At 38.5% G+C, this 13,268-nt stretch overlaps 1 protein-coding gene across 3 annotated transcripts in view; it reads left to right on the top strand.

The window, feature by feature from the left end:
- Positions 1–13,268, top strand: part of DST (dystonin) — a 674,592-nt gene that overhangs the window by 488,798 nt on the left and 172,526 nt on the right. For all 3 annotated transcript variants that reach the window (XM_006893143.1, XM_006893142.1, XM_006893144.1), the window contains 3 exons: positions 8,256–8,384; positions 11,789–11,877; positions 12,832–12,964. In XM_006893143.1, coding sequence (XP_006893205.1) covers positions 8,256–8,384; positions 11,789–11,877; positions 12,832–12,964 — 351 coding nt within the window. The remainder of the gene's footprint in view (positions 1–8,255; positions 8,385–11,788; positions 11,878–12,831; positions 12,965–13,268) is intronic.

Raw genomic sequence — 13,268 nt, 5'->3', positions numbered from 1 at the left:
GCACACACATACATATATATATCTAAAAACTCAATATCATTAAATTGATTCTGAATCAAAACAATTACTATTTACCATTGAGTTGAAACAACCTCTAACTGACACATCAGCGGGTTTCCAGAGACAATAAATCAAATGCGAGGAGATTGGCCATTTTTCTCCAACAAAGCAGCTGTTGAATTCGAACTGCTAGCCTTTGGGTTGGCAGTGGAACTCCTTACCAGTAGGGCACCAGAGCTTCCCGTCAAAGCAATCAGAGGAAGCATAATTAAAGGTGTCGACTATAATGCAAATGAATTATTATAATTCTCAATTTAAAAAACCTGCTTTATAGAATAATTGCTCTCATTTAAATTGTGTCTAAGTATGATGATTTTGAGTTGATCCTGTGAAACTAACAGCATTATGATATTAATAAAATTAGGAACTAACCCTTTATCATGTAGGTCTGTTGTCAGTGTGATGTGTATTCCTCCCAGCTGATACAAATACATCATTACCTATTTTTCATAGATAAGAAAAAAATTCTTATGTTTTATAAACTAATATGTAGTCCTTCAGTATATTTAACAAAGCACTTCTGTTTAACAATATCTTTATTTATGGAGTATCTAAAGGTTCTTGTCAAAATGGATTCATATGAAGCATATAATTAACAAGAAGAGCAAAATCTGTGAGTATATCCAAGAAGCACATGTTTTCTAAAGCACCAAGGGTCCACAGTTGCCTTTGCATTAGCAATTCTGATTATTAAAATTCTCAATGTATAATATTCATTACAAACAAGTGATGAAGTAGCCTTAGAATTAAGAGTTTTTATGTAATTTTTTTTCTTTCCAATGTTAATTATTTTCCGATCTGGCTTTATGTTCCCAAATGCTATAGTTAATGTCTTTTACCCCAAAACAAGTAGAACATAAATAAATATCATCTTTAACTTCATTGGGCCAGATAGTGAACACAATATCCTGTAGTGTTCTGTTGTATTATCTACTTAGCTTGTAGAATTAAGTGGTCATAGAGAAAAGAGGACTCGTACCATGAGCATTTTGTTTCCTGCTTTGTTACTAACCAGAGTGCGATTGCACCTGTTTCTTCCGTCTGTAAAAGGTTAAGGTTACTGCTATATGTTTTGTAAAGTCTCTTCTTGCTGTAATATATTCCTGAGAGACTTTAAAAGGTTCTTGGGTTCAAAAAAAACCTATCATAAAATGGTTTTTTGTCTTCGACTGTTGACTTCACTTTCTTGAGCTTCTCAGAAGGAGGTGGTGGTGGTGGTGGTGGTGGTGGTGGTGGTGGTGTGCCGGTGTGCCTGCCTTTGGGTTCGTTGTAAGTACCTTATGAAGATTGCTTCAGATTTTGTAAGACTAATTTGAATAGAACAGGTTTGACACTTTCAAAACATCTCTTGTAGATGAAAAGGTGTAAGGAGACTTCTGAACACGGGGCATACTCTGATCTGCTTCAGCGTCAGAAGGCAACAGTGATTGAGAATAACAAGCTTACAGGAAAGATAAGTGAACTGGAAAAAATGATAGCTGAACTAAGGAAACAAAAGTCCCGAGTAGAGGAGGAACTCCCAAAGGTCAAAGAAGCCGCAGAAAATGAACTAAGAAGGCAGCAGAGGAATGTAGAAGACATTGCTTTGCAGAAAATAAGAGCTGAAAGTGAAGCCAAGAAGTATCGCCTGGAGCTCGAGACCATCGTGAGAGAGAAGGAAGCTGCAGAGTGGGAGCTGGAGCGAGTGAGGCGCCTGACGCAGGAGGCCGAGGCCAGAAGGGCAGCCGTGGAGGAAAACCTCCTCAACTTCCGCAATCAGTTACAGGAAAACACTTTCACCAGGAGAACCCTGGAAGATCATCTGAAAAGGAAAGACTCAAGCCTCAGTGACCTGGAGCAACAAAAGAACAAGTTAATAGAGGAATTAAAGAGAAAGAAAGACAATGAGGAAGAACTCTTGAAGCTGGTAAAGCAGATGGAGAAAGACCTTGCATTTCAGAAAGAGATAGCAGAGAAACAGTTGCAAGAGAAGCAGAAAATTGAATTGGAAGCCCGAAGAAAAATAACTGAAATCCAGAGTTCCTGCAGAGAAAATGCACTGTCCACTTGTGCAGGTCTTCGGACAGAGCATGACAAGCATAAAGCAGAAGAACTCAAACAGCAGGTGGGTGAACTGTTGGTGGCCAACAGAAAGGCAGAAAAGGACATGAGGGAGCTCAAGTTTGAACTTAACACCCTTCAGCTTGAGAAGACATCATCTGAGGAAAAGGCTCGTTTGCTAAAAGAGAAACTGGACGAAACCAATAATACACTAAAGTGCCTTAAGCTGGAGTTGGAGAGGAAAGGTCAGGTCGAGCAGGGGTATTCTCAACAGCTCAGAGACCTTAGTAGACAGCTGACTCAAACCACAGATAAAGCTGAAGAAGTCATGCAGGAAGCCAATGATCTTAAGAAAATTAAGCACAATTATCAGGTAGAATTACAATCTCTCCATCAGGAAAAAGATAAGCTACAAAGGGAAGTGGACAGAATTACTCGGACACATGCAGTAACAGAAAGGACTATCCAACATTTAAATTCACAAATTAGTTCTTTTCAGGATGAGAAGGACTTCTCTAATGAAAGAGCACGACTCTGCAAGAGAAAATCAGACCACCTGAAAGAACAGTTTGAGAAAAGCCATGAGCAGTTACTTCAAAATATTAAAGCTGAAAAAGAAAACAGCGATAAAATCCAGAAGCTTAACGAAGAGTTAGAGAAGAGTAACGAGTGTGCAGAAATGCTAAAGCAAAAAGTAGATGAGCTTACTCGGCAAAATAATGAAACAAAGTTAATGATGCAGAGAATTCGGGCCGAATCAGAGAATGTCGTTTTAGAAAAACAAGCTATCCAGCAAAGATGTGAAACGCTGAAAATTCAGGCCGATGGCTTCAAAGAGCAGCTGCGTAACACAAACGAACACTTGCACAAACAGACCAAAACAGAGCAGGATTTCCAGAGGAAAATTAAATGCCTAGAAGATGACCTGGCCAAAAGCCAAAGTTTAGTGAGTGAATTTAAGCAGAAGTGTGACCAGCAGAACATCATCATCCAGAATACAGAGAAAGAGGTTCGAAATCTGAGTGCTGAGCTGAACGCGTCCAAAGAGGAAAAGCGGCGTGGGGAGCAGAAGGTCCAGCTCCAGGAAGCTCAGGTGCAGGAGTTAAACAACAGGCTGAAAAGGGTGCAAAACGAGCTACACCTGAAGACCATAGAGGAGCAGATGACTCATAGAAAGATGGTTCTGTTTCAGGAGGAATCCGAGAAGTTCAAACGCTCAGCAGAAGAGTTTCGGAAAAAGATGGAAAAATTAATGGGCTCCAAAGTCATCACTGAAACGGACATTTCCGGCATTAAACTAGACTTCGTGTCTCTTCAGCAAGAAAACTGCAGAGCTCAAGAGAATGCCAAGGTGTGCGAAACCAACATTCGAGAACTTGAGAGGCAGCTCCAGCAGTATCGTGAGCAAATGCAAAAAGGGCAGAACGTGGAAGCAAATCATTATCAGAAATGTCGGAAACTTGAGGAGGAGCTGCTGGCCCAGAAGCGGGAAGTTGAGAACCTGAAGCAAAAAATGGATCAGCAGATCAAGGAACACGAGCATCAGTTGGTTTTGCTGCAGTGTGACATCCAAAAGAAGAACATCGCCAAAGGCTGTCCCTTCACGCCAGAGTTTGAGATGCCCGTGAAGGAGGGCCAGCACTCCGGGGACCTCTCCTCTCAGAACACAGGGCAGCTTCTGCAGAGGAGGTGGCCTCAAGACCCACAGCAGTCAGACGAGAAATGGCAGAATTGGCTTGGTGAGCAGACAGCAAAGGAAGTTCAGAAAAGCCAACAGTGCTACTCTGAGTACTTTTCTCAAACGAGTACTGAGTTACAGATAACTTTTGATGAAGGAAATCCTATTACAAGACTGTCAGAAATAGAGAAAATGAGAGACCAGACCCTCCACAGTTCCAGGCTGCCAGTCAGGTACCAAGATGACAAATGTGAAATGGAGCTGGTGAAGCTTTTGACACCACTAGAGGTATACTATATATTCTAAGGTCTTATCCATTATCATGCCAAGTTTCTTCTTCTCTTTTAATTTCTTTTCTCTCCAAAAGTAGTTTGGTTTTTTTGGTCTGTCTTGTGTGTATGTGGCAAAAATTTTGATGGAACCCCCCCCCCCACTATTGTTATTTTAGTTTAAAACATTTCTTTTAAATTATTATTCTTTAAGTTTTAAATATTCAAGATTAAACCCACAGATGTATGTTCTGTTATGTAATGGTTGTTCTCTTATGTCTGTTGGAATTTATATTTAGGGAGTGGTGATTATAGAAACACTTGGAAAAAACAAATTGTTAACTTTGATTTCTTACATGATCTGTGGCCAAATTTCATCTTAAAACATACCATTCTAATAACTTTGTTGTCTAAAGTAAACTTCAGAGTCATAATTATCTGTATTTCTTCTGAACTCTCCCAGGCTTGATTTTTTTCCCCCTTCTGTTGAGGTCCTCTCTTCTACTTTAGGAATAGATTTGAATTGACAGTGTGTTAAGTGACAGTATTGTTTAGGTGACTTTTAACATCTCGCACATTCCCATTACAGATAGCTAAGAACAAGCAGTATGATATGCATACAGAAGTCACAACATTAAAACAAGAAAAGAAACCACTTCTCAGTTCTGAAGGATGGGTGCTTGATGGGTCCAGAGCGTCTGGTGGAGTCAAGAGGGATTTTGGAGTCAAGAAAGGCTTCGAAGCAGAATCTTTCCAGAACTTCAATGGAGATCAGGCGTGCTCTGTTCGGGATGACGAATTTCAGTTTCAAGGACTCCGGCGCACTGTCACTGCCAGGCAGTTGGTTGAAGCTAAGCTTCTCGACATGAGAACAGTTGAGCAGTTGCGACTTGGTCTTACCACGGTTGAAGAAGTTCAGAAGACTCTTAGCAAATTTTTGACAAAAGCCAACTCAATTGCAGGGCTTTATCTCGAATCTACCAAAGAGAAGATTTCATTTGCCTCAGCGGCCAAAAAGTTCATAATAGATAAAATGATGGCTTTAGCATTTTTAGAAGCCCAGGCTGCCACAGGTTTTATAATTGATCCCATTTCAGGTCAGACCTACTCTGTGGAAGATGCTATCCTTAATGGAGTTGTTGACCCTGAATTCAAAATTAGGCTCCTAGAGGCAGAGAAAGCATCCTTGGGGTATTCGTGTTCTTCTAAGACATTGTCAGTGTTTCAGGCGATGGAAAATAGAATGCTTGACAGGCAGAAAGGTAAACATATCTTGGAGGCCCAGATTGCCAGTGGGGGCATCATTGACCCTGTGAGAGGCATCCGGGTTCCTCCCGAAATTGCTCTGCAGCAGGGTTTGCTAAATAACGCCATTTTACAGTTTTTGCATGAGCCATCGAGCAACACGCGAGTTTTTCCTAATCCCAATAACAAGCAAGCTCTGTATTACTCAGAATTACTGCGGATGTGTGTGTTTGATGTTGCTTGCCAGTGCTTTCTGCTTCCATTTGGGGAGAGGAATATCTCCAATCTCAATGTAGAGAAAACTCATAAAATTTCTGTAGTGGATGTTAAAACAGGAGCAGAGCTGACTGCCTATGAGGCTTTCCAGAGAAACTTAATAGAGAAGAGTACATATCTTGAGCTTTCCGGGCAACAGTATCAGTGGAGGGAAGCCACGTTTTTCGAGTCCTATGGGCATCCCTCTCGTATGCTGGCTGATACAAAAACAGGATTGCAATTTAATATTAACGAGGCTCTCGAGCAGGGAATAGTTGACAAAACCATGCTCAAAAACTACCAGGAAGGCCTCATCACACTTACAGAACTTGCTGATTCTTTGATGAGCCGGATAGTTCCCAAGAAGGATTTGCAAAGTCCTATTGCAGGGTATTGGCTGACGGCTAGCGGGGAAAGGATCTCTGTGTTAAAAGCCTCTCGCAGAAATTTGGTTGACCGGATTACAGCTCTCCGATGCCTCGAGGCCCAAGTCAGTACAGGGGGAATCATTGATCCTCTTACTGGCAAAAAACACAGGGTGGCTGAAGCTTTGCACAGAGGCCTGGTGGATGAGGGGTTTGCCCAGCAGCTTCGGCAGTGTGAATTAGTAATCACGGGGGTTAACCATCCAGTCACCGGCAAAGCGATGTCTGTGGTAGAAGCAGTGAATGCAAATATCATAAGTAAAGATATGGGACTCCGATGCTTGGAGTTTCAGCACTTGACAGGAGGGCTGATAGAGCCCCAGGTTCACTCACGGTTGTCAATTGAAGAAGCTCTCCAAGTAGGTATCATAGATGTCCTCATTGCTATGAAACTCAAAGATCAAAAGTCCTATGCCAGAGACATAATATGTCCCCAGACAAAAAGAAAACAGACATATAAAGAAGCCTTAGATAAAGCCGATTTTGATTTCCACACAGGGCTTAAACTCTTAGAAGTGTCTGAGCCGTTAGTGACAGGAATTTCCAGCCTCTACTATTCTTCCTCATAAGTCAGTTATTTTACTGTGTAAGTAACTGCTCTGGCAATATAGCCGTTTAGTTATACATTCTGTCCCTAGCGTGATTACGTTGATTAGCTACATTGTTTAAAATCCTGGAAATAGTAGTTTCTTGAGGGTGGGAAATAAATGACTGCTACAAAGAGAACGTTTGTAAATTAAAAATTGCAAAGCCTTCCCTATTGTCCTCAAATCAGTCAGTCCTGGGTTTCTGAGGCTGTAAGTCTTGACACAAGGTGGCCTTTTTTTTTACTCCTTCAGAGCACTTGGTGGATTCGAACTGCTGAACTCTTTAATTTAGTTGCATACCCAAGATGAGCTCTTCTAAAAATAAGTCCATTTAGCTTTGCAGATAGTTTTTATTTTGTGTTGTAAATAAGTGCCTATTTTGTTGTTGTTATAGTTATGTGCCGTCAAGTCACTTGTGACTCATAGTGACCGTATGTACAACAGCTCTAAACTCTGTCCTGTGCCAATCTCACTGTCTCCGACACACTCATCCCGATTGCCCTGAATCAATCCACCTCCCAGAGGGCCTTCCCCTCCTGCGCCTGCCCTCCACCCTCCCAAGCATGATGTCCCTCTCCAAGGACCGGTCCCTCCTTACAACATGACCAAAGTATGTCAGACGAAGTTTCAGAATCCTTCCCTCCAAGGAGCAGCCTGGTTTAACCCTCTCCAGGATGAATCTGTTTGTTTTTTTAGCAGTCCATGGTACCCTCAACACTCTTCTCCAACACCAAACCTCAAAAGCATCGATTCTCCTTCTATCCTTCCTGGTCATTGTCCAGCTCTCTGATGTATAACAAATGATTGCAAAGACCATGGCCTGTACCAGATGCACCTTAGTCTCCAGAGACACACCATTGCTCTTCAGTACTTTAGATTTTTAAGATGGCAATATTTTACCTGGAAAATGGAGTAAGCTTAGTGAACTTGGCCAAATTCTAAGTGTCATTTATTCATTTAGAACTCTCTTAACCCCTGAGTTTATCCAACCTGATATTAGGATTTTCATTCATGAAATAATACATTTCACTCACTGAAAAAGGACTCCCAGAAAAGCCACTTAATTGAGTAGAAAGATGGCAGTGTGTTTTAACCTCCATAAAGCTAGTATTTCAGGTTGTCTAGAAAAATAGGAAAGCTTGGACTCTTTCTGTATATAAGTGAAGCTCTTTTCATATTAAAATATTTACCCACATCTCTCGTTTCTGGTGAAAAGACATTGGCATTAAAAGCTAACATGAATGTATTGTGGGTGGGAGGAAAGGGAAGACCATTTTAATTTTACATTTTGTAATTGTTTTATGTGTGTAAATACCTTGCTCAGGTTTCCATTGTCTGATACTTTTCTCAAGGCAATCATGTTTGTAATGCTAATGCAAAGGCAGCAACTCCAAGATCATCACCTGCTCCATGAATAAAGTGTCTTTTTATTTTTTTTTTATTTGTAAAATTGATGTAACAGCTGGGAGGTTAGACCAATCACTATAGATTGCTTGTCAGAACCTTCTTTGCCACCATAAACATTTTGGAAATACATATACTATCATCTATGATGCATGATTAAACAGATGAATAAAGTGTCTCAATGACCTGTGTAATGAAAATAACATTTTTACATTCTTATTTTCTGTGGAGAGGTCAGTTTAATGGCTCAGTTATTTATGGTTATATATCTTTTTTTAACAACATTTGTCAGAAGTCTTTGGAAGATGAAAAGAATGAACATGTTGAAAAAGCCAGAGAATTACAGAAATGGGTATCAAATATCAGCAAGACGTTGAGAGATGAAGAGAAGACTGGAAAATCTCTGCTCTCTAAGCAAAAGGTATTCACTGAGTTCTGGCTTACTCATGATTTTCATCGTTCTCATCACCATAATCATCTTAGCTGAGTTCCTCATCATCATTCACTGAGTGTGTAGATTCCACCTGACTCCATGTTGAGCTCTTCACATTTGTTTCTCCCATGTTTCTAGGTAATTCTCATACGGGTCAGAGAGGTTAAACAGTGGGTCCTAGGAAGCATAGCCAGTCTGTGGCATAATAAAATTTGGGATTCTAATTCCAGAACTCGAAAGTAGGGTGATAAGTGGCATATACTACATTTACTAGATCCACTTCCTGATTATTATGAAAATTGATAAAGAGCTACCAATTTTATGCCCGTAGTAAAATCAGTGCCCTCTGAGACTATAAAAGTTATTTTCACAGGTAGAATAAAAGGTTTTAATAACAATGTAAATAAAAATCATGATATTAATATTTCTTAGTGTGACCACTGCTGTGTTTTTCTGGATCTTTTCATCTTCATAAAGGAGCTTTCTACCGTCAATGTCTGGAATTTCTGGGCTCTTTCCCTTGCCTCTTTGAATTTTTTTATCCTGTGAACCATAGTCTGTCACCTACTCACACTTAATGTTAGTTGGATGACTGCACTTCCTGGGATGTTAGTGCTCCATGGAGTCCACCGAAATCCATTAATTGAAGTTCTCAGTACGCAGTTCTCAGTGGCTTTTTAAATATTACTGTTGGGTTTTGAAAAACAAGAGTAGCAATTTTCACACACACAAGTATTTTCCCCACACAGTTCTCAGTTGTCCTACCTGACATTTGGAAATTAGAATCATTCTCATGTCAACATTTTAACTCCCCCGCCCCTTTTTTAAAAATTTCAATGAACATTTAGAGAGATTTTGGATTTCCATTCATTCATTGTTGCACTTTTCTCGCAGCCCACCCCACCCCCACCCTTAACTCCCTTTTTTAGTTATGGATTTGACTATTACTGATTTACTTGTAGTCAGTTAAGACACATTGTTGAATTTATTAAATATGAAAAATTTCAGTGTCTTCTAATATTTTTCCTATAATCCAGGGAGCTCTGGTGGTATAGTTTGTAGTGAGTTGCCTTACTTAGCCAAAGGCAGTGCCTCTCATTTGGTTTGAACCTACCAGCAACTTCAAGGGAGAAAGAGGGGCAATCACCTCTCATGAAATCTACATCCTCATGAAAAGGTCACATATGAATATGAATCTGACTCTGTGGCAGTGAGGTGTATATAAATTTTAAAGTTTATCTTAAAGGAGTTTTTTTTTAATTTAACATGTAAAACTTTATTAAGAAAACTGAGCACAAGTTGACAACCAGTTATTAATTTCCCGGTAAACTTCAACTTATTCCAAGGAAATACAGCAACAGCTTATAAAGGTTTTCTAATCTTACCTGAAATAAAAAGAAATACAGGTCCTTTTCCATTTTAAAAAATACTTCAAAATAACAAGATATAATAAGCAAGATGACTTTTAGTCTTTGTGTGTGAAGTATTTAAACTTATTTTTAAAAAGACAAGAGCAAGGGAGCCTGAGAAACGGCTACCACATCCAAGGAAGGCAGCAGGCGCGCAAATTACCCACTCCCGACCCGGGGAGGTAGTGACGAAAAATAACAATACAGGACTCTTTCGAGGCCCTGTAATTGTAATGAGTCCACTTTAAATCCTTTCGCGAGGATCCATTGGAGGGCAAGTCTGGTGCCAGCAGCCGCGGTAATTCCAGCTCCAATAGCGTATATTAAAGGAGTTTCTAAACCTAGTATGTTGTCATTGTCTTTTACCATCAAGTTGGAACTGACCCATAGCAGACCCTCCAGCAGGTTTTTAGAGGCAGTAAATCACACATATATAAAATAAACCTAGAGTAAATATATGAAAAATTAGTTTTATAGAAAAACCTAGTATATATTTGAAACATTATTTCACAAAAATAGAGCCATGTTAGCCCATAGTCTCACACATTGTATTTATTAAAAGGTGTCTACTGCTTCCTAATAGATTTGGACTCAGATGGTCGACCATCAGGTTTCCGAGGCTGTAAATCTCTGTGTGGTGGCTGCCCATCTTCTCCTCAAGGAGCAGATGATAGATTCTAACCTCTGTTCTTTTGGTTCACAGTCTGACACATAATACATTAAGCTACCAGAACTCCTTATGGTCCATATAGAGTGCAAGAAACACAAAGTTGGAAATCAGTTACACTTTAATGAAATGCAAAACTAAAACCTTCAAAGCAATTTCCTACAAATATTTGGTCTAAAATGTAACCTTTATCCAAGCCTTTTGGAAAAAAAAATTCTTATTAAAAACTGGATTATTAACTCTTTATTTCCTCTTAAGTGTAATTTCTTAGTTCAGATATTAATGTTTTTGGACCTAGTAGACATGCACAACTTTTTTAATATGTAGTTCATAGCCTACATTACAAATCTCAGAAAACAAGAGAACACTTGATGTCTCTATCTTAATGAAAATAATGTGATATGAGTAATAAATCAAGCGTCAATATACCTTTGTGATTACCATGAAAAATAGACTTTAGATAGACAACACAAGGAGAAAGACCTTTTCATTGGTCTATTGTTTCACTCATTTTTTTCCTCACTTAAGAGAATAATAATTTCCAAATTAGATATTCAGAAGTGATGCAGTAAGATATTATGAGGAAGTACTGATGCCTCCTGCTTTTCCATGAATTTTAGGCCACAGGTGATGTTTGCAAGTGTGAGTCTGAGCAATTAAAATGATCTTATCTCATTCTGCAAACTTACAGAAAATATTTCTATTTTAAAATTTCATTTAAACATTGTATTAAGAGCTAGAGAAAAGGAAGGTGCTCTATTGAGTAGTGTTCCACAGATACCTGTCATTTTGAGTATTAAGATATATAAAGGGAGCTCTGATGGCCTGGTGATAAGAAGTTGGACTACATTTCCAAAAGCACATAGTTCTAATCCACCAGCTGTGTCACCTGAGAAGGATGGACAAACTTCCTCCCATTTGATTTACCACTTCTGCAAACCCAGTGGAGGAGGTCAGCTGTGGGTCAGTTCTGACTCAACAGCACAAAACACCAAGATATTTAAGGATGACTGGTGCTAATCAGTTAGCCAATTGGATTGTTAATACAACTTTTGTTCACAGTTGGGCTGGGACAAATGTAAGAACCATATTATAATATATCCTTGTGAACTAATGGCATGATAGAGAGGGAGAGTAGTTTCGTAAAATCACAGCATCTAAAAGTTGTCTACTCATCCAAACACAAATACAGATAATGTGGGTACGTGGTTAATGATTTGAGCTATCCAGAAAGTAGACCTGTTACTTGATTAGATTTTCCAATTATTGTTTAGTCTTGTGATGTAAAGGTTTTATGTCTATTCTATATCTTGTAGATTTCCAGTGAAGAAATAACAACCAAGAAGGAACAATTATCAGAAGTACTTCAAACTTTGCAGTTGTTTTTGGCTAAACATGGTGACAAGTATGTAGATTTCATTAGGGGTGTTTTTTTGTTTCTTTTGTTTTATATTCAAGCCAGGGATATGGCCTTTAAAACACTCAGCAAAGCAGAAGGAGGTAGTTAATTGTAATTGAAATATTTTAAATTGTACTCAATTAAATGAAATTACAGTTTAGTTAGTTTAATTATTCAAGGCAGGGAAGTGGTGTCAAAGATAGCAAAACAGAAGGAGGTGATACATTTTAACTGTGATATTTTTAACTGAACTCAGTTGAATGTAATCAGTTATTGTAATAACAGTTTCATTATGTCTAGTCTTTATCACAGTGCTGCTTTGTGCATAGTATTTCTATTTTGCCAATATGAAAATAGATTCACAGAGTTTAAGGATCAATAGCTACCAAGTCTTAATTCTAAGTAGTGCTTTCTGAGACTTTGATTAAATATTTATAGCTATCTATTTAGTTGAATTCCATTTCAATTTGATTTTTTTATATATTGGTCTTACATTTTGTCCTTCATCTATTTTTGCCAGTGACTCAGGCAGAGAGGAATTAACCCTTTTCTAAACCTTCTTGAATGTCCTCTGGGTGATTATTCCAAAACATCCTTGTTTTTTTCCTTACAGAATCAGATTCATTTCCTTGTGATTCTCCTTTTTATTCATCTTTCAGATTAAACAGTTTTCATCCAGAGTAATGGTTCTGTACATTAGAAGTAACAGTGAGATTTTCCTTCTGTCATCTAACAGTAATTGTTATTTTGGACATTTATAGATGTTAGGAAACATCCTCTACCAGGCAAGGAAAGAATTCCTACCCTTTTTTATAACTCATAATCATTCTAAGACCAGAGCAATCTACATAGGAGGTCTAATATTATCTTCTAATACTGTACCTTAAAAAGTCAGAGCCTAATAAGTCATCTTTATTACTTGAAGACTTTAGTTATTATTTTCATTCTTTCTGAATTTAGAATGACAGACAAAGAAAGAAATGAATTGGAAAAACAAGTGAAATCTCTTCAAGAGGGTTATAATTTATTATTCAGCGAGTCACTGAAACTACAAGATGCGAAAACCTCCGGGGATGTAAAAGTAGAAGAGAAGGTAATACTTACTTCAAATGTGAGGAATTTTCATGCTGTTTAGTTTTATTGCATGGTTGTGAAAATAAAAGGAAATAACCTTGGGTCTTATGTATGGGGGGAAAAACATGAATGGAGTTTATTTAAATACTTGGAGATTTCCGTGTTGTTTATGAAATGCAGTCTTACACATGCTGGTCATCAGTTTCTATGACATCTTAATACTCTCTGCTTGCATGGTAAAAGAAAGTATCATTCATTTCTCTAACTCTTCTCTTTAAAAGCCATTCTTCAGCCAAATGAAGTATTGTATTATATATAATCTT

The sequence above is a fragment of the Elephantulus edwardii genome, unplaced genomic scaffold, assembly GCF_000299155.1.
Source record: "Elephantulus edwardii isolate Elephantulus edwardi_28Jun2011 unplaced genomic scaffold, EleEdw1.0 scaffold00124, whole genome shotgun sequence".
NCBI classification, from domain to species: Eukaryota; Metazoa; Chordata; class Mammalia; order Macroscelidea; family Macroscelididae; genus Elephantulus; species Elephantulus edwardii.
The sequence above is the reverse complement of the archived record's forward strand: the minus strand, read 5'-3'. Positions and strand labels throughout refer to the sequence as shown.